At 36.9% G+C, this 21,842-nt stretch overlaps 6 protein-coding genes and 1 non-coding gene across 11 annotated transcripts; 3 read left to right on the forward strand and 4 right to left on the reverse strand.

Annotated features, from left to right (window-relative positions):
- Positions 1 to 1,632: 1,632 nt before the first annotated feature.
- Positions 1,633 to 3,734, forward strand: LOC18993823 (probable xyloglucan endotransglucosylase/hydrolase protein 33). The gene is made up of 4 exons (XM_006417390.2): positions 1,633 to 1,974; positions 2,252 to 2,352; positions 2,446 to 2,654; positions 3,203 to 3,734. Exons 1-4 carry the CDS (start codon positions 1,737 to 1,739, stop codon positions 3,609 to 3,611), a joined length of 957 nt encoding a protein of 318 aa, XP_006417453.1. The 5' UTR covers positions 1,633 to 1,736; the 3' UTR covers positions 3,612 to 3,734.
- A 1,188-nt stretch (positions 3,735 to 4,922) lies between these two features.
- Positions 4,923 to 8,106, forward strand: LOC18993824 (nucleobase-ascorbate transporter 8). Of its 2 annotated transcripts, XM_024152738.1 has the most exons (15): positions 4,923 to 5,029; positions 5,216 to 5,340; positions 5,427 to 5,524; positions 5,624 to 5,800; positions 5,885 to 5,985; positions 6,072 to 6,147; positions 6,240 to 6,299; positions 6,382 to 6,572; positions 6,643 to 6,739; positions 6,848 to 6,934; positions 7,019 to 7,077; positions 7,188 to 7,279; positions 7,392 to 7,469; positions 7,544 to 7,704; positions 7,802 to 8,020. In XM_024152738.1, exons 2-15 carry the CDS (start codon positions 5,220 to 5,222, stop codon positions 8,018 to 8,020), a joined length of 1,617 nt encoding a protein of 538 aa, XP_024008506.1. In that variant the 5' UTR covers positions 4,923 to 5,029; positions 5,216 to 5,219. The 2 variants fall into 2 exon arrangements, with proteins under 2 accessions (XP_024008506.1, XP_006417454.1); XM_006417391.2 differs by lacking the exon at positions 4,923 to 5,029 and having other exon boundaries at positions 5,220 to 5,340; positions 7,802 to 8,106.
- A 2,087-nt stretch (positions 8,107 to 10,193) lies between these two features.
- LOC18993825 lies at positions 10,194 to 10,974 on the forward strand. 2 transcript variants are annotated; one of them, XM_006417392.2, is made up of 3 exons: positions 10,194 to 10,594; positions 10,674 to 10,777; positions 10,867 to 10,974. In XM_006417392.2, the coding sequence occupies exons 1-3, from the start codon at positions 10,303 to 10,305 to the stop codon at positions 10,972 to 10,974; spliced, it is 504 nt and encodes a 167-aa protein (XP_006417455.1). In that variant the 5' UTR covers positions 10,194 to 10,302. The 2 variants fall into 2 exon arrangements, with proteins under 2 accessions (XP_006417455.1, XP_024009140.1); XM_024153372.1 differs by having other exon boundaries at positions 10,674 to 10,771; positions 10,819 to 10,974.
- Positions 10,975 to 11,465: 491 nt separating this feature from the next.
- Positions 11,466 to 12,920, reverse strand: LOC18993826 (protein PLASTID REDOX INSENSITIVE 2, chloroplastic). The gene is made up of 3 exons (XM_006417393.2): positions 12,556 to 12,920; positions 12,382 to 12,477; positions 11,466 to 11,787 (listed from the first exon to the last, which is right to left on the reverse strand). Exons 1-3 carry the CDS (start codon positions 12,841 to 12,843, stop codon positions 11,599 to 11,601), a joined length of 573 nt encoding a protein of 190 aa, XP_006417456.1. The 5' UTR covers positions 12,844 to 12,920; the 3' UTR covers positions 11,466 to 11,598.
- Positions 12,921 to 13,058: 138 nt separating this feature from the next.
- Positions 13,059 to 13,276, reverse strand: LOC112084214. Its single transcript, XR_002898172.1, has one exon. It is a non-coding gene; the product is annotated as a small nucleolar RNA U3 (small nucleolar RNA).
- A 234-nt stretch (positions 13,277 to 13,510) lies between these two features.
- LOC18993827 (DNA polymerase lambda) lies at positions 13,511 to 17,395 on the reverse strand. 2 transcript variants are annotated; one of them, XM_024152915.1, is made up of 14 exons: positions 17,285 to 17,395; positions 16,968 to 17,108; positions 16,179 to 16,496; positions 15,951 to 16,029; positions 15,739 to 15,869; positions 15,488 to 15,550; positions 15,109 to 15,288; positions 14,961 to 15,014; positions 14,779 to 14,867; positions 14,569 to 14,659; positions 14,307 to 14,387; positions 14,019 to 14,086; positions 13,842 to 13,926; positions 13,511 to 13,744 (listed from the first exon to the last, which is right to left on the reverse strand). In XM_024152915.1, the coding sequence occupies exons 1-14, from the start codon at positions 17,348 to 17,350 to the stop codon at positions 13,646 to 13,648; spliced, it is 1,545 nt and encodes a 514-aa protein (XP_024008683.1). In that variant the 5' UTR covers positions 17,351 to 17,395; the 3' UTR covers positions 13,511 to 13,645. The 2 variants fall into 2 exon arrangements, with proteins under 2 accessions (XP_024008683.1, XP_006417457.1); XM_006417394.2 differs by having other exon boundaries at positions 17,240 to 17,394.
- Positions 17,396 to 17,661: 266 nt separating this feature from the next.
- Positions 17,662 to 21,726, reverse strand: LOC18993828 (NLR family CARD domain-containing protein 3). 2 transcript variants are annotated; one of them, XM_006417396.2, is made up of 18 exons: positions 21,535 to 21,726; positions 21,188 to 21,464; positions 20,857 to 21,075; positions 20,622 to 20,680; positions 20,384 to 20,521; positions 20,109 to 20,183; positions 19,918 to 20,001; positions 19,755 to 19,816; positions 19,593 to 19,662; positions 19,409 to 19,484; positions 19,168 to 19,298; positions 18,987 to 19,046; positions 18,819 to 18,893; positions 18,611 to 18,715; positions 18,406 to 18,501; positions 18,217 to 18,297; positions 18,026 to 18,127; positions 17,662 to 17,946 (listed from the first exon to the last, which is right to left on the reverse strand). In XM_006417396.2, exons 1-18 carry the CDS (start codon positions 21,580 to 21,582, stop codon positions 17,878 to 17,880), a joined length of 1,827 nt encoding a protein of 608 aa, XP_006417459.1. In that variant the 5' UTR covers positions 21,583 to 21,726; the 3' UTR covers positions 17,662 to 17,877. The 2 variants fall into 2 exon arrangements, with proteins under 2 accessions (XP_006417459.1, XP_024008707.1); XM_024152939.1 differs by having other exon boundaries at positions 20,857 to 21,082; positions 21,535 to 21,708.
- Between the last annotated feature and the right edge of the window lie 116 nt (positions 21,727 to 21,842).

A 21,842-nucleotide genomic window follows, 5' to 3' on the forward strand; every position in this document is an offset into this window, starting at 1 on the left:
TTGCGCGATGAATTTTATCTTAGCACCAATAATAATAAGAATAAAATCAAGAAAAAAACAAAAATAATAACACACTAATATAAATGAATGCTGAGATTGCAGATTTGATTGGTTGGTTAAGGTTTGATTACGAACCATCTGTATATTGCCAGCTTTAGTGTTGCTGTATTGAATTGCATATCAACTTGTTTATGTTTACATCATACCCTCTCTTGTCTTTTCTCTCCCTCTTCTTTTATCCTGATAATTTTTATATATATTATAACGCTTTATATTCATGTATTTTATTATTTATTATCGAAATGTTTCGCAAAAGTTTTTGTTTAATATACCAGTAGAGACAACAACAACAACAAAAATTCACTTAAGAGAATTCATCATTCGGAAAATGACTAAAAGAGTAAAAATACGTACCAGTTCAGACTTCAGAGAATTAATGTCTGAAATACTAATGTTACTTAATTCAGTTTGAAATGTTTATTGAGATTTATGAAAACAAAAATAGTGGGATTTTAACTATTCATTGATTTATTAATTTATTTTGAAATAGTAACTTACATTTCAATTGTTTGACTTCTTAACACAGTATTTATACTGTTCACTTCTAATTAATGATCATCGACTTATATTTCTTAATTTTATTTATTTTTTTGATAAAAGTTTTCATTCTTTTATAAAATTTCTCAATTTTTGTGGTCGACCTATTTAGTTTCTAGAGATATATACTATTCTTACTTTAGAATACCCTATCAAATAATTCCAAAAATGTATTCGGTGTGTCAAAAATGTTCTAATGCAATTTTCATATTAACAAAGGTAAGAGTGTGAAGAGGAAATAATTATTCTCTATAGAAAAGAGGAAATAAAACCAAAAAGTGGCAAAAGAGGAAAGGAGAAGTCAAAGCATGGTATAGCAGTATCATGCCCATTTCATCTTCATCTTAAAGTCGTTGTACACGTTAATGTGCGTGTATGTATATAATAGTGATGTTTAATCTAATAATAACTCAACCAATTAGCAAAGCTTAATTGTATCAAATCAAACATAACTGCCTTATAATTCAATGAAAGTGGAAACGGAATTGGCCACATGCATATGTTTTAAGCTGTTTAAAAATTTGATAGAAGTCTAGAACCAAATGTGTATTAGTCTGACATGTGCTGTGCATCCATTAATTCGATGTCTTCTTTTTGTTTTTGTCATATGCTCCTATATATAATTTGGATTCTGAATATATGCAATCAGTGATGCGAAATAGGCAAAATTAGTTGATTCATAAGTCGTGATAAAAATATTCGAAATATTTTTGTAATGTATTTCTATTTCTATATATATTAACATTAACATTTCGGACACAAATGTTGAATAGAGATAATCGAAATAAAACACCCAAATTTACTAATCAACTAGGGGACTCTTCAACGGAGCTAACGTCGTCACATAATTTTTTTGTATATACAATTTTTTTTTTACTTATTTTTTAATATGTTAAGAGATTTGTTTACGAACATTCTTCAGTAACAAGACAAGAGATTCCATGATGGTGGATTCTTTACTAATGAAGATCACTGCAGAGGTAAAGAGCCAGCCTATGTACAACTCATTTCACAAATACCTAATTTACCCCTAACACTTTCACACACCAGCTCTCTCTATGTATATATACACACACAGAAGCACATTTTCTACATAACACACACCAAACAGTAATCGTAAGTATCAAAGAGAAGCAGAAATGGCGTCTTTGAAGAAGTATAACAGGCAGTTTTTGTGGGAAACAGGAGTTGTGTTTTGTCTCTGTTCATTGTCTTTGGTTTCTTCACACAGCAGAAAGTTCACGACACCAAACGTGACACGCCTCACGGATCAGTTCAGTAAGATCGCCATTGAAAATGGCTTCTCCAAACGTTTCGGAGCTCCCAATATTCTCGTCAATGGCTCACTTGCCAAGCTCACTCTCGACAAATCATCTGGTACTAAAGCTCTACACACCTCTGTTCTGTTTTTGTTTCCTCTGTTTTTTTTTTTCTTTTAATGTACATTTTTGATAAACTCCTAATAATATAAATGAAACATCATTAATTGTTTGGGTCACAGGACAGGTGAAGTAAATTGCTGTCCCATATACTTTTTAATGCATAGAACAATTTTTGTTACGCAGAAAACAAAAAAGATCATAAATGGTCTAGATTCACAGAGTCATATCCTCCAAAATATAGAATATTGACACCATAAATAAAATATATGCAGGAGCTGGTTTGGTGTCAAAGAACAGGTATCACTATGGTTTCTTCAGTGCAAAACTCAAGCTTCCTGCTGGATTTGCCTCTGGTGTTGTGGTTGCTTTCTATGTAAGTCTATCGTCAACAATTGACGAATGTACAAATGACGAATGTTAGAATATCAAATATAGGATTTCTGAAACGTAAATATTCGAAATGCAGTTGTCAAACGCAGAGAGTTATCCGAAAAACCATGACGAAATAGACATAGAACTGTTGGGGAGAAGTAGAAGAGACGATTGGGTGATCCAAACGAATGTGTACGCAAATGGAAGTTTGAAAACAGGAAGAGAAGAAAAGTTCTATTTTTGGTTTGATCCAACTCAAGCCTTTCACGACTATACCCTCGTTTGGAACTCCCACCATATTGTGTAAGTCACACTCTTCTTGGCTATATTTGATCTTCGTTTTCTTCTTTTTATCTATAAGAATAGTATTTATTTATTTTTATATTCGAAGTAAGAACAATAGTTATTATAGTTAATGAAAGAAAATACAAAGTTATGGGCCAAGAAAAGTCAAGACAACAACATTGTATAGATTCATGAATCCTTAGACGATGCTTCATGGGGTGACAAGAAAATCTAGAATGTCTTTTTCTGTATTATTGTTTGAGTTGTTTTTTTCGTCAATATTGTTTGAATTGTCTTATGACAATATCACTAAGTATCAAAATGAGCTTTTGTCATCTACAAAACATACAAATTAATATTTGTAGATTAATCCAACACATTTAGGTTTTTATTTTATTATTTGTTAATAATATTTCAGTTATAAATTTTGTTAGTGAATCCAGTATTTCTTTTAAATAATAATAGTATTAATTATTTAGGATTCAATAATTCATGTTTTCATAGTACTGTATGTCCACCAATGGTATATTATTTTAACCAAACAGGTGATCAATGGATTTTTACAGATTTTTTGTAGACAACATTCCGGTTAGACAATTTCCAAACCGGGGAGCCTTCATGAGCGCGTATCCGTCTAAACCGATGTCTCTATACGTCACCGTTTGGGACGGTTCAGAGTGGGCCACTCACGGCGGTAAGTACCCCGTCAACTACAAGTACGGCCCTTTCGTGGCTTCCGTTGCTGATGTAAAGTTAAGCGGCTGCTCCGTTAATAACGGTTCTTTTACCGGGTCCGGGGCATGTACCAAGTCGGGCGGGTCGATTTCGAGTCTGGACCCTGTTGACGGTCAGGATTTTGCCACGTTGTCGAAAAATCAGATCACAGCCATGGATTGGGCTAGGAGAAAGCTAATGTTCTATTCTTATTGTAGCGATAAGTCGAGATATAAAGTCATGCCTGCTGAGTGCAGCTAAAATTTTTATTTTTAATTTTGATTAAAACCAACTTTGTTATCTACTTAAGAGAATACTTATATAATAATATCATTTTACTTAGGATAATTAGCGGTTGAATTTGAAAGCAAATTTCATTTCTCTGTTTATTTTCTTCTTTCTAAAATTTCTTAAATGTTATTTATATACAATAAGCTAAATGTTCAATAAATTCAATCTCGTTAACTAAACTGTCACTGCGGTTAAAAGAGGTGTGAAGTGATCAACGAGAAATTGATGAAACTACTAAACTAAAGATTTTGGTATGTTATTTTTTAAATGCCCGTCTAATTTGGATATATAATAGTTAATAGCCTTTGGGTTTAGGGTTGTATTGTCTCCATGCAGTGAAACTTGTTCAATAGGCTAATGTAATTTTGTTTTGGAAAAGGTGACACATACCTTTTGAACAAAATTTCCAAAAAGAAAGAGAGAAAAATAATGTTGAAAGGAGAGTGGTTAACATGTTGTTACATCCAATTTCCAGTTATACTACAACCAAAATGTTTTACTCTATCTCTCACTCGTATGAACTGACTTGGCTTGTTTATTATTCATACGCTTTGACGATTAGTTGACAGAAACATGAATTAAGTAAGAGAAATCACGTGAAACCTTCCTTACTTGGTTTGTGGTTTTTTTATGCCTGTCTAATTTTGGATATAATCTAGTTAACAACATTGGTTTTAGGGTTGTATTGTCTCCATGCATTGTACTTGTTCAATAGGCTAATTCAATTTTGTTTTGATTAGTTAGAAGTGTTGTTAGGAAATTTGGGTTTCTTAGTTCAGTTATGTTCTCCAACATTTAATTAATTCCAAAAGGTTACATTTTACTTGTAACCATTTCCCTAAGAAAATGCTTATATTGCTAATGTACATCAAATTCGAAATAGGCGACCCATCACATTTCCAACAAAAATTACAAAAAAAAAAAAGAGAGAATAAAGAATGTTGGAAGGGGAGTTTTTTTTTCACATGTTGAAAGCAGAGTCGTTAACGTGTCACTTATCCAATATCCACTTAAAGAACCAAAGGTTTTCACTCTATCTCACTCGTCAGAATCGACTTGACGCTTAGTTGACAGAAACGTTAGGTAAGAGAAATAAGGTGAAACCTTTCTAACTTGGTTTTAGGCTTTAGTTATTTAAAAGTTATTCATAGATGGTATTAAAGTTTAATTTAATGTTAACAAACTAGCTTCTTTCTTTTTTCATGTAATAACATCTGTTAGTTGACTAGTGGTTATTTACCTTAGATAATTTTCAATTAGCTTAAAGCCACAAACCACTAGTCTCACGCTCTTCCTATCCCATTTCCGTTAAGCATTAATTTGGTTTTGCCATGGCGTTGGCTTCTTTTGGTTTTCTCAAGTAGATTCTTTCTTCTCCAATTCGTAACGTAAACATACAATACTCTCACTTTTTTGTTGTCTCTAAACGTTTATTACATTTTATTCTCCGTCATCTCTCTCTTTTTGTTTTCCTTACTATCATCATCAGTCATCTTCTCTCACTTTCGATTTCTTGAGCATTTCATTTTTTTTTTTCTTTTTAATCTCAAAACATTTTAATACCATTGTGATAGAAATATGGCAAGTGGTGGCGAAGAAAATGCAGCGGCGCCGCAGAAACAGGACGACCTTCAGCCACATCCGGTAAAGGATCAACTTTCCGGCATCACTTATTGCCTCGCAAGTCCTCCTCCTTGGCGTAAGCTCTTCTCTCATATTCCAGTACTAATCAAAAATCTGTGGTTTAACCACTAAATATTATAACTTTTTTCTCCCTCGGATCAGCGGAGACAATACTTTTAGGGTTTCAACACTACTTGGTGATGCTTGGAACGACTGTTCTCATTCCCACAATGTTAGTTTCAAAGATTGATGGAAGAAACGTAAGTCTTTTGCAGAAAAGACTGTTACAAGTCAAGAAATATAAGACTCACTGGTACCAAGAAAAATGTTGTCTTTTGAAATTTTTAACACAAATGCAGGAAGATAAGGTAAAGATGATTCAGACATTGCTCTTTGTGTCTGGACTCAACACGTTCTTACAAAGCTTCTTTGGAACTCGTCTTCCCGCGGTCATTGGAGCTTCTTACTCCTATGTGCCCACCACAGTTTCAATCTTCTTGGCTGCTCGGTACAGTGACATTATTGATCCTCATGAGGTTGGCAAAGAAAATAAAAATCACATCTTTTTCTGTCTTTTGTGTAAATGTGGTAGTTAATTGAACTCAGGAAAAAAAATGCAGAAATTTGAGAAGATCATGTGTGGAATACAAGGTGCTCTTATCGCTGCCTCGTTACTTCAGATCCTTGTTGGTTTCAGTGGCCTTTGGCGTAATGTAGCAAGGTTAGAAACCCATACATATATAAAACAGAGAGATTCCTCTGTTTCATGATGATGGCGTTTTAGGGTCTAAATTGTGAGTTGTTTAGGTTTTTGAGTCCTTTATCTGCGGTTCCTCTTGTGGCGTTTTCTGGATTTGGACTCTATGAGCAAGGATTCCCTTTGGTGTGTATCTACATATTTCGACCTCTAGAAACCGTTCTCTTGGATGGTTTTTTACTTTAAAAATCCTGAGTTTTGTGTTCTGCTCATTACAGCTAGCCAAATGCATTGAGATTGGACTTCCTGAGATCATACTGCTTGTCATATTCTCTCAGGTTAATGCTCTTCACTTAAATGGAAAAAAAAAAACATAATTTTTGTTACCAAAGCTGGTTTAGACCATTCTGTTGTGTGCAGTACATTCCTCAACTGAGGCAAGGAGAAAGACATTCCATCTTCTTCCACCGGTTTGCAGTGATAATCTCAGTGGTGATTGTATGGAGTTTTGCACACATTCTGACCATTTCTGGGGCATATAGTAACTCACGAACCAATACTCAAAATAGTTGCAGAACTGATCGCACTGGCCTCATTGACGCCTCTCCATGGTATAGACCAAAACTTATAACCTTTTTGTTATCAAGATTGCTTTTTTAATGCTAATTCTTGTTTGTGCAGGATTAGAGTGCCTTACCCTTTTCAATGGGGAACTCCAACTTTTAATGCAGGGGAAGTTTTCGCTATGATGGCTGCTTCTTTCGTTTCTCTTGTCGAGGTCTAACTCTAAACACATCTCGCCTTTAGTTTAAGAAACAATATTGTGAAAAAGAAAACTTGAGACATATACCAATGTGTTTGATTCTTGCTGTGATCAATGGAACAGTCCACAGGGACATACATTACTGTGTCGAGGTACGCAAGTGCAACGCCAATCCCACCTTCTGTGCTTAGCCGTGGAATCGGTTGGCAGGTAAAAATAAAATAGAAGAAACACTATGAAACTGAAAAAAGACTCAAGTCTTGTCAATGCTAAATGTGGTTCTCTGTTTTCTAGGGATTTGGAATTCTTCTCTGTGGATTCTTTGGAGCAGGAAACGCCACATCCGTATCTGTGTAAACACAGTTTTTTATCTCCAAGACTCAAAAAACAGACTAAAACTTTCTTATCCAAAAGCAACAATCTTTTTTTGTCAGATATTGAAAGCCTTTTCTTAAAATTGTAGGGAGAATGCCGGTTTGTTGGCGGTAACAAGAGTTGGTAACAGAAGGGTAGTTCAAATATCAGCAGGATTCATGATCTTCTTCTCCATTCTTGGTCATTCTCTTGCTTCTTCTATAGCTCGTTTTTTTCTTCTTCTTCTCATAATATGTATACTATTCTGAAGCTGTTACTATACTATATGTCACTTTGCTTCACATTACTTCAGGTAAATTCGGGGCCATCTTCGCTTCGATTCCAGCTCCTATCATCGCTGCTCTTCACTGTCTATTCTTTGCATACGTTGGTACGTTTCTTAAAACAGAATATAAGGAATCTTTTTTGGAACCGCAAATGAACACACAGAAAACAAAACTGCAGGTGCTGGTGGTCTTAGTCTACTCCAGTTCTGTAATCTAAACAGTTTCAGAACAAAGTTCATTCTTGGAATCTCCATCTTCATGGGCTTGTCAATACCTCAATACTTCTACCAGTACACAACTTTAGAACATTATGGACCTGTTCACACAAACGCAACATGGGTACAACACTAAAAACCGCATCTTTTTGAACACCAAGATCATTGGAGAAAGTAAACTAATGCTCAATTTGCTCTGTTTTTTCCCTTGGTGGGTGCAGTTCAACGATATTATCAACGTTCCTTTCTCGTCCAAAGCATTTGTTTCCGGAATCTTGGCCTTCTTTCTCGACATGACATTGCCTCCAAAGGACAAAACGACTAAGAAAGATCGAGGAGTAATATGGTGGAAACGATTTAGATCATTCAAATCCGATAATAGAAGCGAGGAGTTCTACTCTCTGCCTTTTAATCTCAGCTATTACTTCCCTTCTCATTGACTTCAAGTAAAAGCGCTTTTTTATCGATTCAGTGTCCTGTTTTCCGTGCTTGTTTTAGTACTGATCTCACATGTTTACTGGTTAAATCTGCACTTATGTTGTCCAAGTATAGGCGATGATCTCGTTTCAAGATGTTAAAATCGTTACTAAGCACTCCATCGGATTCGCTTATCCATGTTTTTCGTTTTTGAAAAAGTGATACTTCTTAATCTCTATCAAATTTACCATCATGCTTCTTCGACCAAGCCTTCTTTGAGTCATCAACTATAAGAACAGCCTCTTTATTTCCCATCATAACATCAAGACTTTTCTTAATTATGTCTTACCGAGTCAGGAGGTATATAAGGCGCCGGTTTCTCTATTTTCTTGCCACACACGGAACAGAGAACCCCAGAGGAAGTTTACGTAAAGTTTATATATAACTACATTCAAGAAAATTTCTAAAAAAAATATCTGATTAATATATGAACGTTGGATTAACTAACAACATACCCACATTTTTCGAAGTATTACAGTTTACAATGATCATCTATTGCTTAAATTCCGATAGTGCTGCGCAATTACGTTTATAATATTAGGACGAAAGCATACTCTGTTTCGCCTTGTTTATTGGATTCATGTTCATGCATGTGAACAAATTAAAATATCTGGGATACGAAATGTTACATATATTCATCGATTAATTATTACTTACTCGTAATTGTTAGCCTACTAACTGGGTTTGTTTGTGTTTAACGAAAAGGTGGAGCCCAGGTTAAACTTACGATGTCGTTTACCATAATCAAAGAAAAATGACGATCGATATTGACCCTAATAGAAAACCAAAGGACAAATATTAATTCACAATCTTAAAACTTGATTTGTTACGTGTTGGTTGCCGCATAACGTGATTTGTTCTGTTGCCGCATAACGTGATTTGTTACGTGTAAACTTGATGTCGTTTACCATAATCAAAGAAAAATGACGATCGATATGGACTTTTTTTTTTTTGCCAAACGTCTCTGTTGTAGACTTCTAGTAAACCAATCATCTCAAATCTATAAATAAATATCATCACGAATGAAATTCTCTATAATATTTTTTATTTGATTTTGTGAATCGACTTTCTGAATAGCATTTCACTAATATTGATGAGCACTACATTATTGGTTTAATTTGCACATTGGTAAATCATAACTATGATCATTAATATATCTAAATATAACTATTACATAATAATTACTTGAAGTTCACTTCTGTCACACCTAAAAACTTTATTATATGACTCCATGCGCAGATTTCAACGATTAAAGTGTTGCCGTTGTAAATTTTCTTCGAAATTATTTGATGTCAAGATAGAAAAAAGAGAAGAGAATAAGAGTTATTTTTTTTTCCCAGCAGAATAAGAGTTATATTCGACAAAGTAAGCAAGTAAATAAAAAAAAATTTTGTCGATCGGCAATAAAATTTGATCCAAAAACTATGGTTATTAATGTTTAAAAAAAACTAGGCTATTTTTGTTGGGTACGAATGAAGGGATTATACATCAATTAAGGGAGAGATGATATATTAACTTTTTCGTATATAAAATCAATTGATCCTCAGTGGAAATGCATCGGATCTTGCAAAAGAGAAAACAAAAGTCTTCATTACGTTTAATTGTATTATTTTATAACCTTCTTATTTTTGCCTATCAGAAGTTACTTGTTAACAAAAAAATGAATAAATTAAAAACAAACTGTATTGTAAATTTGTGTGTTGCGAAAAAGATTGTCTATTGTAAAATTTTCTGTAAAATAATTCATCTTGCTCACATATGTTATATATAATTAAATTCATTTTTTTGTTATAAAAATATGATTATTTTAGTACAATAAAATCAAATATCTATGACAGTATTAGTGATGTAACCAAAAAATTAAAAATACTACAATGACAAACTAAAATAATTGATATCTTAGTCATCTCCCTTATTCCGGTGCTGACACATGTCCATTCTAACCGCTTTTACATTTCGATTTCCGACCATCCCAAAACCAAAAAAAGGACGTTATAATAATAAAGTACCATCTGGTAATCACAAAAGCTCAAATATAAAATTCATACAACTGTATATGCTAATTGGGATTTTACATGTTTATAAGCAAAGCTAAAGTGAGAGTAGAGTGTGTGGACCTACACTCGCCGGAAAATAAACACACTTTTTCCCTCTGTTCCTTTTTCTTTCTTTTTTTGTTCACAGAGTCTCTTTCTACTCTGTTTTTTTTCTGTGTTAACTCATCAGAAAAAATACCTTTTTGGACATGGGAAATTGCCAGGCGGTGAACGCGGCAGCGCTGGTTCTACAGCATCCCGGCGGCAAAATTGACCGGTACTATGGCTCTATCTCCGTCAGCGAGATCATGGGTATGTATCCTGGCCACTACGTCTCTCTCATCATTCCTTTGACGGAGGAAGAAGAGAAAAATATTCCGGCGACGGTGAAGAGAGACGATAAGAAACAGAGGAAGGCTGTGAGGTTTACACGTGTCCAGCTTCTCCGGCCATCGGAGGATCTTGTGCTTGGTCACGCTTACCGGCTCATCACTTCACAAGGTTCGCCTTTTGTGTGTTTTCTTCTGTTTCCATCGCGTGATTTGGATTTTATGAGTAAATGGTAATTATAATTTCACAGAAGTGATGAAGGTCTTACGGGAAAAGAAATGTGCGAAGGCGAAGAGGCACCACACTGAGACGATGACGACGACGGTGAATAAGCCGTCTGAGAAGAAAGTTCCGGTATATTCATTCATAACTCTTTTTCCTCTAAGAAATTAGAGATTTTAGACAAAAGTAAAGTTAATGGCTTTGTGTGTTTTTTTTGGCAGGAGAAGAAACAAGGGAAGCAACTTCGTGTGCTGACAAGTTCGACTTCTTCCTTAAAGTCCAAAACATGGAAGCCTTCTCTTCAGAGCATCTCCGAAGCTACGAGCTGAATGTTTTGTGTTTTTTTTTTCAAGACTTCAAGGGACGAGAAACAGTATCTGGATCTGGAGAAATTGATCAGACACTGTACTGAATAAATTTTGGTTCTGTTCCTTTTTTTTTTCCTGGTTAGAACAGAGGATGAACAGATGAAGCTTAGATCAAGACAAAACAGAGAAATCGCAAGAAAGTCAACAGAACAGAGCTTTTTCTTCTTTCTTTTTCTTCTCTATCGTCGATGTATATATTTTCGCAGATAGAGAAATTGATCGAAGTTTGTAAAACAAAGTGAGGGTTTTGTTGATGTAAACTAGATTTAGAAGAAACAGAGCTTTTAAAACAAAGAACAATAAAAGAGCTTTTAATATCTTTCTGATCAAATATTATTAAGTAATCTTGAATACCTAACATATCTGAAGTACTTTCGTTTCTTACTGGTGCATTGGAAGAATCTATTCAAACATACACAAATCACCAAGAGAACAAATGATGCCAAAAACGATTATTAGAACAGACACTATAACAGACCAATATCTCAAAATTCAGAGTTTTACAACGACACTTCTATCCTCTGATACATCACTACTGAACTAAATGACTCCGACGAATTATATTTTGAGGATTCGAGGTTAATACTAATCAGTACCGGTCCATTCCTTCCAGTCCTTGTCTACATGATCCTGAGCCCATTTAATAGCTGCTCGAGCAGCTTGGGGACCTCCAGGCAATTCCCTTTCATTGAGAGTATCTGCCATGTCGATGAAGGGTATGACCAAGAGTGTTCCGGGTCCTCCATACTCACTGCGCAAGAATGTCCCGAATATCTGTCAAGAACCACAAATGGCGCAAAACAAAAACTGTCAACTACTTAGAGTTTGCCAAGAAATATAACTGACTTGAGAAGCCCAAAACTTAGAAACAAACACAAATTCACATTTCTATCTATCCCCAAGGCTCTTTAGCGGATTATTAGTAAGACCAAAATATCTTGGAAAGGTCTCGATCCGAGCTGCTAATTGGTAAAATGAAAACTCCCCCCTCTCATTCTCTAACCATACTAACTTTTTGCTGAACTTTCTACATAGGTTTAAACCGAAAAACCACCTCATTGCAAAGACCATTTCTTAACCAGGCATATTCATTTTCATACTAAAAAGTTATCAGATTTATAACTATCAACCTCAAATCTGTTAAAAGACTAGATAATGATTCACTGCCATGCCCTTTAATCTCTGTGCATTTGCTAGTCACATTTCAGAAAACAGTTCCACCAAATTTGACTTCCTTAAGTGGGTTTCGACTAGAAGGAGAGATAAAAAAACAAAAACGTGAACAGTATTATAACACCACAATTCAAGATAATCTTACATAAGACATATATAAAATGCAAGTGTGAAAAGTGAGAACATTTCAGATACCTCAGTGCAGACTCCGACGATTTCATCAACGGAGTCTTCAAAAAGATCTCTCTTGGATAGTTTCTTTAGCATATGGTCCCTAAATTTCTCAGTCTCCTGTATCACCCATCAATTAAGTTCAATTATCAATCAAAATTGAGTAAACAGAGGTAGAGGAAGAGAGAATCAGCTCACAGCTTCGGCGAATTCCGGTATGGGATCCGGAAATTTATACTCGGAAGCTCTGCAGACAAACCCTCTCCGAGACAGAGAAGAAAGAGAAAAGTCCGTCAATTTGGCTCTAGAACGCCGCCTAAGAAACTGGGTCGATTTGATTCCGCAAGAGCTCGCGGCTGGTGAAGAGAGATTAGAGAAAACTGGAAGAGCACAACGGAAGGACGAAGATGAAGAAGAAGTAGAGATAATGGAAGACGTATAGAATTGAAGCCGAGAAGAGAAAAGAGCTTCGTGTAAAGAAGCCATTAGTAACGGTTTTGCTTTCACTATCGAACCTTATCTTTATCTCTGCAAGAGCAACGTCTGTTTGGTCATACCAAGTAAGAAAGCCAAGGGTTTTAGCGAGGTTTCAATATTGGTAATGGAAAAAAAAAGTTGAGGGTGATAAGATAACAAATGAAAAGTTTGAGGATGATTTAAGGAAATAAAAAAATGAATCTGTCTGGGTGAAAAAAAAAGGGAACCTGTCAGACAACCGTGCGACCACCCTGGCTAGGTCAAGACCAGACCAGGTAGCGATCCTCTACAGCGCGGAGACTCCGAGGAGAATCGTAGCCGTCAATCACACTCAAGTCGCACGGCTATGATTCATCAACCAGGTTTTGAGGGCCTGTCTCCTTAGAAATCTAGGATACAGAGGTACGAGCCTATAGAACTGATCCTGTTCAAGTAAGGTCGTGACCATTGATGCTTTTTTCTCATATATAAACAACCTATATTTTCTCCGAGTTTCCGATGTGGGACTCTTTACTCTTTCTTTGCCACTTTATACAAGCTTTTAATGACACGTGTAATTATTTTTATCTACAAAAAGGGTTAATTAAATTGAAGTGGTCACAAAAACGTCATTAGAAAAAGCTAAAATTAAATTAAAAATTCTTCTATTTCGTAAGATAGAGAAATATGAGAAGAAGTTTTCAGTAACCTATATTACATTGCATTTATATTACAACTGTCCATAGTTATGCAATTACAAAAAGAACCGATTACTTACAGAACATATTCATAACTAGCCAACTGCAAAAGATCTGTTTTTGTAGCAAGAAGCCTAGAGATTCCTCTCGTGTGGCTCGAGCCAAGGAAACCCCAGGAAGTCGAAAACTTGTTTCTCCGTGGAGAGTTTCAGGCTTGCACTTGCTCTAGCACCCTGACAATGAATCACAGGTTCAAAATGATCACTCATTCACTTTCAAACCAAAGATGATGAAAACAAAAAATATCACTAATTCTATTTTCTCACTTACCCGGTTACCACTTGAGCTGTGAGTAGCAGGGAATAGTCCAGTGTCATCGAGTCGATATCCTTTGGATTCTGCTAGCAATCTCAGCCTGCAGGTTCCATGGTTATATATATCAATACGGTCTGTATGTGTTTTTTTCTTTACACACAATCTATTTAATGACATGCATATGGTTCATACCTTCTGTTCAGGACGTCGTTCCCTGTCCATGCTATGAGGCCGAATGCATAGATATCCCTTGGATAAACCTGTGGAAAGAGAGTAGTTATTGAATGATTTATCAGATGAATGATCCATCATTTGCAATGGTCAATAGAGAATCCATAATTAGAAGAGAGCAGCCTAGACATAGCTGAATCAATCATGATTCAAGGCAACGGATCTAAGTATGTTGTCGCTTTTTGTTTGATTAACCCAAGTTAGAGCTTTTTTTGCATTGAGCGTGAATCCGGGAGTTTTCAGCATTACTTTGAAATCGATACGGCGCCGGAGCTCTTGCCCAGGATAAGTGCAGAGACCAAAATACGTATCAACCCCTGCATCAGTACCCTGCACGATAAGAGCAATCATTGAAGAGAGCTGTAGTTGAACAAAGCATTTTGGTTACACAACATTCTGGGATAAGAGTATTTTCTCTAATACTGAAAAGAGATCAGTTTCTACGATTAATGATGTGCTTTTGATGATTTACCAACCAGATGAAGAAAAAACTTGAAATATTCAAAGTTACCTCTTCACTGTGGGTGCTGAAAATGAGATCTTCTCTCAGAAAATTGATATCCTTCAAACGCTTTACGAACTTTGTCAAGAAACCTTTGTGACTGGTCAGGACAATCAGCAATGTCTGGTGTTAGTACATTTTGCTACTGGAAACCACAAGATGCGAAAAAAGATATTTAACAACTAAAGCAGGAAGAAGAGGAAAGAAGATTGTATATACCTTTGTCCATCAGGATGTGTGACAACGATATCTAGATCTCCACAAGTAGCCTTCCCACGTCTATATGATCCTCCACATACAATATTCACCTGCAGGAAAGGTGTCCAAATGCCATTGTTAAGATTCCATCGAAATTTGCACATCCAAATATGGAGCAAATCGATAAACTGCAAAGTTCATACACCAGGCAAAATTTCCTCGCCAACTCTCTGTAGAAGTTGTTCCATCTCTTGCACCTACAACACAGAAAGTGTGAAAACATGAAGGAGAAAACTACATCAAGGATTAGAAAAGACAAACAAAATTCACGTCCAAGTCTAAGAATCACACCTCCTGTCGTGGGATCCTTGTTCTAATATCATCAAAATATTTCAATCCCAACCTCTGCGCATGCGTTAGTGAATCCTCGTTCTTCAAGTCTTCTAGTGTGCGATGTCCTTTGTCATATAGCTTGAGTGCAGTTGCAGGACCAATACCCCAAACCTCCCCAAACAAACTGATTGTACGTACCTTCAATCAAAGTAAGGCAACATTCCAAGTGGTAAACAATCAACGAAGGAAAAATATCAGACATCGTCATTTCTTATATTTTCTTAAGGAAATATAGAACAAGAAAGAATAGCAAACGGCCTCTACCTGTGAGCTTATGTTTTACTGAAAATGAAAATGGTAGAATAACTTTGAGTTTAACCGAGGACTTCAAAATTACCTTCTCATCTGTTTCAAAGTGTTCCAACTTGGACAACTTCCCTGTTGTCACGATCTCTTGAATCTGTCAAACTCAGGTAGAAGAATATAGTTACGTTCTCACAGAAATGCATAACAAAGGTTGTAGTTAGGTACTTGGAAAAGAGAATGCATCACTCTATGTAGTGCTTGCCAAAAGCTTATCAAACTAATCCACAGTGAAGCCTTCACAAAATATGCAGCGATACAGGATGAACATATTGCTTCACTCACATGATCTTTCATTGCCTTTCCAATTCCAGGGAGGTGTTGGAGCTGATCAACGCTTTCAATCTTAGTGGGGAGCTTTTCAATGACCGGGATAGCTTTGTAATAGCTAAAGGACCGCCTATCATCACCCAAAGCTTTCGATATAAAAAAGAAGTTATGTTACTTAAGATCTTGTCAAGAGCAGTATACCAAAAAAAAAACACCAGAGATCTTACCTCTATATATGTTTATTAGCTTTCCAAATATCTCGGTAATGTTTCTGTTCAAATCGGGTGGTTTGTACACTGATGTGGACTATAAATAGAAAGAAGATAAATCAGAACTTGCAGTAGCAACAACATTCCAGGTGAGAGAGCAGAAATAGCAAATAGCATCTATTCTCATATAATAAACTTCCTAAAAACCAAAAAAAAATCATCATCAAACGACTCAGCCAGGCTAACCTCTGATTGTGGACTAGTGGGAGTCTCTGCAGTGCCTTCTCCAGGATTAGCACTAGTCGATGGAACACTGCAACTTGTAGGTGAATTCGGTGATCCTTGTGTATTGGTTTGGTTTTCGACGCCTACAATATCACCAGCATCAGGGGAGTATCTAGTTCGTTTTTGTGTTGATGGTTGATCCTCACTAACACTATCTTCAGGCAAAGACTTGTTCGGCTCTTCAGTTTCTTCTGAGTCAATTTTGAGAACATACAAGTCTTCATTAGCCTTCTCTCCTGCAGTTAAGCTATCTTCTAACCATTGGTAAAGCAGAAAGTGCTGCAAGAACCAATTTATAAGAAAAAATAACTCTTCTTTTCTCTACAGTCTCTTCCATCTTGCAGATAAATACTATGCACGACCAAATGACAACAGAAATAAAAGGTAACATTAAAGGCTACAAAAGACTAAAGCAAGAAGGAAACTTTTTTATTAGACCCGGATTCAGACTAACTCATCAGAAGAAAAATGGCACAGCACTCAATAAAGAGCAACAAGGGAGAAAGAAACCAAAACCGCACACTTGAACTGTCTCAAGGAAAGATCAGAAATGATTACCAATGTTTAACATAAGCATTGAACTCTTTGCCTATAACCACTCTAATCGTCAAAACATCTCATGAGAAACACACAACAGATATAGTTATCAAACATTTGCATTGTGATGATGAAGTTCATGTTTTAGTAGTGCAAAAAGTGCAGAAAGCTCAGAAAAAAAGAAAAAAGGAGAGAAAAGAAAACCCAACTCACTCCTCTAAATTCCGACAGAGATTCTTTCCCAAATTTTTCAAGAAGGGCTTCGAGATTCAAGGCGAGAACATGAGTGACTTTCTTCGTTAACCGATTTTCCTCGATCACTGCTCCCATTTGAACCAGCTTCTGCTTCCAGATCTTCACCCAAATAGAAAGGAAATAAAAAAAAAGGCATAGCATGTAACAAGCAGAAAAATTTGTCGAAAATGATGAAGCAAAAACAAGACACTGAGCAATTCGTTTTTTTTTCTTTCTTTTCCTAGTAAAACCTCTAATCGACGACGCTGGACTCCAGTTTGCACCATAAAAACTACCATTCCGGCGAACATCCCCGCCGGGTCCGGAGACGGCGACCGGTTTCTCCCTCGCTTTGGCGCCATTTTTCTTGCTCTTTACTCGCAAACTCTCTCGGCAGTATAACCAATGCGCTACAAAACGGAACAGCGAATTTTGTGAACTGCTGTGCCGTTCGAATCAGGAGTAACTCAATTACGCTGGTTCCAACGAACCGAATAACCGGGGAAATCTGTTCTAAACCGGATTTTATTTGTTTGTGACAATGTGCCACGACAACCCGAGAACAAAACCGTAGGCTAATTGCTGGTTTAATAACGTTAATCAACTCAATTTTCTTTATTTCATTTGGGTATTGATAATCTCCAATTCAAAACCCGAGATTAACACTATTTCATGAAATTTCGATACGTAAATACTCCGAACCCTACCAACTTCGTTTCGAGGAGGTGTTCGTCTTGTTAACCTCCCGGTAAATTGGCCCGGACATGATAAAACTTTTCTCTGAAATAATATTTGAATCGTTACCGTAAAACAACAAAAAAGGAAAAAAATTTAGTGCCCCCGATTCCAACAACACATAGAGGGACAAAACTTTCACTTGAATCTCTCTCTAGAAGAAGATTTCTACTTCCTTTTCAGTCATCTCAAGAACATGGTCTCTAGCGTCAGTGAGCGCACTCTGGATAAAAACAAAGAGCAAACTCTCAGCAACCAGAATCTTTTAACAAGGGGCCTGCAAGGAGATATGTTCTTATTACCTGTCCAAACTTGGTGATGAAGTTGTTCCCAAGGTTTATAGATGTAACCGTGACATCTTCGTTGGCCTTTAGAGCTTGAGCAATGGCGAATGCCCCATCATCCTACATATTAGGCAGAGTAATAAGATCGAGCGGTTTACAACGTTTAAAACAAGACACGGTGTTGAAGAACAAAGTAGTATTCTTTTTACCCGTATTTCATTGAATCCTAGATCCACGGATGTTAGAGCTTCATTAACTACTTTTAAACTCCGAGCTAAGCAGGAAGCGCCCTGAAAATAACGTATCATATAGTACATTATGAAAAAGAACATTTGGTAGATATATTGCAAGTACCACATGATTCAAGCTGAATACTGATAAAATCTGTCTCCAGGAACCTCATCTCTAAGCCCATTTGCCCGCAAGTCCAAAACTGAGATTGTGTTGTTATATCTCAACATGTCTGCAACGTATTCAGCACCCTTAGCAGCTATCTGCAGGACATAGGAATGAAAGTGAACAATGTTAAAAACAAAACACGCAATCGTGATGAAATATTTTCTTTTCATTGATATAGAGACTAGAGTTATGGACTGGCTTTACCTGACACCAACCAAGTTTGAGCGTCTTTACATTTCCATGGAACTTGAGAATCTCGGATAATGCTTTAGCTCCGTCGGGTCCTATGGGATTATAACCAACCTCTAACTGAGGAAATAATGAGACTGGCAGTGTCATTATCTTCCAAGTTATAAGTAAACAAGGAAATAAAGATAAAAAAAAAAAGATTTTATGGCAGTATGGTACTGACCGTTGTAATAATTGCATTATCCTTCAGAGCTTGAGCTATAGCATTAACCCCCTCCGCGTGGATGTTATTTCCCCCCTATTTTACAAAACACGTTAGCATCCACAAATAGCTCGATCTGGATGCAACGTAAAACTCACGGAGATGGAGAAAAAGATGGTCACTTCTCACCATGTCAATGGTTGCAATTGAACGGTTTTGCTTAAGAGCATCTGCAACCTTTTCAGCTCCCTAGAACCATTGAAAATCATTAATATAGACAGTAGAGTATAAAGAAACATGGTTTTCCGAGATTGAAGATGCGATGCTCACGATCCAGCTCCATTGTTATGCATTGGATTTGTAATAGTACCTCATCGCCTATATCATTCATGTACAGGTTCAACCAAACCAAGCTCTTGCTTCTCTTGATGTACTCTGCTACATAGAAGGCACCCTTTGCGGTGATGGAGTTGTTACCGAGGTCTAGCAGGGCCAGTTTCCCTGCACAAAAAATTGCATCTCAGCCTAACTACAGAATTTTCCAGTAGAGGTCAGAAAGACTTAATTTTGACATATGAAGAGTGTTCTAGTGAAACTGCTAAAAGAAAAACCTTTATGGGAAGATAGACCAGCCATCAAAGCACGAATCCCTTCATCTCCAATGGAGTTTCCATGCAAATGAAGTTCCTGCACGTAGAATGGCCAAGGGCTTAAACGGATTAACTCTTGAAGACATAAATGCATCGGGATTCACCTTCAATGCATCATAGAAAGTGAAATGAGGAGTATGTGTACCCGTAAAGACTTGTTACCCTCAAGCCCTTTAGCTAAAGCATTGGCCCCCAAAGCACCACCATAGTTTCCACTGAAAGAGATTACCATTTAGAGATATGATATATACAAACCAAAAAATAAGCAACACAAAAGTAAAACATCCATGTATGATCCTAAACTCACTTGAGATGTAAATTTCGAATTGTATTGTTCTCAGCAAGAGCTCCAGCAAGACCTGTGAATCCCTACCTCCATTTCAAAAGAAAAGACACAACAGGTTCAATTCAGAAACCTGGGTGCTTAATCCGCGATATAAAGGTACACCACATGAATAGAAAACACTTACAGAATAGTCAATCATGTTATTATTCAGCTCAATAACCCTCAAGGTTGAATTTCTCTTCAACAACTCTGCAATTTCCTTCGCACCCTGCACAGAAAAATTGGAACTAGTTGAAGCATGGATTTAATTAAAAGCATTGTGGCTAACTAAGGAGATTGAAGATCATGTAAATTACAGCATCTGCTTAGACAAACCTCGTCTCCTAAGTCAGTACTGTTCAGCTGAAGTATCTCGATGCTAGAATTTTCCATCAATGTAGCACATAAAGTCTGTCAATACAAGACAAAACGAAGGGAAACTATATCTCAGAAAGAAACATACACCTCGAAAATAAGCTCCGTGTGATTTTTAGAGCTAAAGATATTGCCAGAAACCGATGTATTCTCCTCTCTTGTTTAGGTTGAGGATACTTTTACCATCAGACATCCGAAAAAGAAGTTTAATGCTAGTACATCATATTTCCACTAACCTTAGCTCCTTCATCACCGATAGGGTTTCCAGAGAGGTTAAGAACCTTCAACATAATATTAGATTGAAGAACACCATCAAAGGCTTTAACTCCTGCAGCTGTAATTCCATTTGCAGAAAAACTGACTTCCTCTACGGTCTGAAACACAATATAGGTATGGTTACTCAATCAACATAAGAAGATCAAGGCTCTTATGAGTTGGCAGATTAGAGATGTGAAAGAGAGGGGGAGATTTAACCTGATTATACCCAAGGCTTTCAGCAAGAAAGAACAGTCCTTCATCTCCAAAGTTGCATCCTGCAACATAATACTCAAAGGTGAGCTACATCCAATGTCATAAACTTCAACCATATCTCTTAATACTAAAAAACCAGTCAAAATTAGATTGCACTCTCGACTACAATTTCTACACCCAGCAAGGGTACGTTCCGTATCGAAAGAACATGATAAGGAATATAAATCACTCAATGCACCTGACATGTCAACACTTCTGAACGACCTGAGTTCTTTTGCGAATTCATTAAGCCTCTGCTTGGCCTCCCTATCAACCTTTGCAGCAAATCCCTGTAACAGATTTGTACCAGCCCCGATTGACCATTTCACTCCCTGTCCCTGAGTAGAAGTTTTGCTTTCTCCAGCAGAAGTCTTTGGAGACTTTGGCGACATGAACTTCTCAACCACTTTCCACAAAACTGTCAGCTGAATACACAAATTAGTATTGACGATTTTGGGAGAATATGATAACATAAGAAGACATTCATTTTCGATGCTCTTGATCACTAGATGCCAACACAGTGTGCGTACCGAAAGTGACGACAACAAATGAGCCCACGGGCAAGACGGAAGACGCAATCTGCTGCACTTTAGCATTGGGAAAACCACTAGCCGCCTGTGACTCCTTGTAAGCCCTACGCCTAGAGCCTCCCTCCGAGCTATTCGCCGCTCTGATCGCCGGAAGTCGCGGACTTCGGTGAAAGAACACCACCGGAGAAAGAAACAACCGGTGGCTAGAAACGGACCCACCTAACGATTCGAACCGTAGCCCACTCCTCCATTGGGGCAACCCGGAAGAAGCCTTCAACTTCAGAGAAAATAAATGGAATAAGGACCCAAAGTAATTGAATTGAAAAACGGATTACTAGTAGAATTACCTTGGGGAGAGAGTGGAGATAGAGAGAGCTGGTGGAAGAGGACGCCATGAAGAGCAGTTAAATATGCATAGAGGCGCGAAAGTCTTACTGTGAGAACCCACCTATGAAGGAGATGAAGAAGAAGAAGAAGAATGAACAGAAGATTGATGCGGCGAATTGGAGAAGACAAGAGAAAGATGAAGAAGATGAAGTTTGTTTCTTCGCGCTATGCGTGTGCCTTTAGGTTCGGGTATAACCCAACTCCCCACCGGGTCAAAAAATCGGGTTTAAAATTTTAGGACCCGATTGAGACTGGGTTCAAATAATCA

Source organism: Eutrema salsugineum, unplaced genomic scaffold (assembly GCF_000478725.1).
Source record: "Eutrema salsugineum unplaced genomic scaffold, Eutsalg1_0 scaffold_5, whole genome shotgun sequence".
NCBI lineage: Eukaryota > Viridiplantae > Streptophyta > Magnoliopsida > Brassicales > Brassicaceae > Eutrema > Eutrema salsugineum.

What these genes read in the sequence shown, in the direction of transcription:
- LOC18993823 (XM_006417390.2), top strand. Translation starts at nt 1,737, where the DNA reads ATGGCGTCTTTGAAGAAGTATAACAGGCAGTTTTTGTGGGAAACAGGA. An exon ending in CACTCTCGACAAATCATCTG is followed by an intron (nt 1,975 to 2,251) that starts GTACTAAAGCTC and finishes AAATATATGCAG; the next exon opens with GAGCTGGTTTGGTGTCAAAG. An exon ending in TGGAACTCCCACCATATTGT is followed by an intron (nt 2,655 to 3,202) that starts GTAAGTCACACT and finishes GGATTTTTACAG; the next exon opens with ATTTTTTGTAGACAACATTC.
- LOC18993824 (XM_024152738.1), top strand. Translation starts at nt 5,220, where the DNA reads ATGGCAAGTGGTGGCGAAGAAAATGCAGCGGCGCCGCAGAAACAGGAC. An exon ending in CTTTGGCGTAATGTAGCAAG is followed by an intron (nt 5,986 to 6,071) that starts GTTAGAAACCCA and finishes TGAGTTGTTTAG; the next exon opens with GTTTTTGAGTCCTTTATCTG. An exon ending in AACGCCACATCCGTATCTGT is followed by an intron (nt 7,078 to 7,187) that starts GTAAACACAGTT and finishes TTAAAATTGTAG; the next exon opens with GGAGAATGCCGGTTTGTTGG.
- LOC18993825 (XM_024153372.1), top strand. Translation starts at nt 10,303, where the DNA reads ATGGGAAATTGCCAGGCGGTGAACGCGGCAGCGCTGGTTCTACAGCAT. An exon ending in CCGGCTCATCACTTCACAAG is followed by an intron (nt 10,595 to 10,673) that starts GTTCGCCTTTTG and finishes ATAATTTCACAG; the next exon opens with AAGTGATGAAGGTCTTACGG. An exon ending in ATAAGCCGTCTGAGAAGAAA is followed by an intron (nt 10,772 to 10,818) that starts GTTCCGGTATAT and finishes AAGAAATTAGAG; the next exon opens with ATTTTAGACAAAAGTAAAGT.
- LOC18993826 (XM_006417393.2), bottom strand. Translation starts at nt 12,843, where the DNA reads ATGGCTTCTTTACACGAAGCTCTTTTCTCTTCTCGGCTTCAATTCTAT. An exon ending in TACCGGAATTCGCCGAAGCT is followed by an intron (nt 12,478 to 12,555) that starts GTGAGCTGATTC and finishes TGGGTGATACAG; the next exon opens with GAGACTGAGAAATTTAGGGA. An exon ending in TCGTCGGAGTCTGCACTGAG is followed by an intron (nt 11,788 to 12,381) that starts GTATCTGAAATG and finishes GGTTCTTGACAG; the next exon opens with ATATTCGGGACATTCTTGCG.
- LOC18993827 (XM_006417394.2), bottom strand. Translation starts at nt 17,350, where the DNA reads ATGGCGCCAAAGCGAGGGAGAAACCGGTCGCCGTCTCCGGACCCGGCG. An exon ending in GCTAATAAACATATATAGAG is followed by an intron (nt 15,870 to 15,950) that starts GTAAGATCTCTG and finishes TTATATCGAAAG; the next exon opens with CTTTGGGTGATGATAGGCGG. An exon ending in ACTTTGAAACAGATGAGAAG is followed by an intron (nt 15,289 to 15,487) that starts GTAATTTTGAAG and finishes CTTTGATTGAAG; the next exon opens with GTACGTACAATCAGTTTGTT.
- LOC18993828 (XM_006417396.2), bottom strand. Translation starts at nt 21,582, where the DNA reads ATGGCGTCCTCTTCCACCAGCTCTCTCTATCTCCACTCTCTCCCCAAG. An exon ending in ATTTGTTGTCGTCACTTTCG is followed by an intron (nt 21,076 to 21,187) that starts GTACGCACACTG and finishes TTCAGCTGACAG; the next exon opens with TTTTGTGGAAAGTGGTTGAG. An exon ending in ATTCGAAATTTACATCTCAA is followed by an intron (nt 19,663 to 19,754) that starts GTGAGTTTAGGA and finishes AATCTCTTTCAG; the next exon opens with TGGAAACTATGGTGGTGCTT.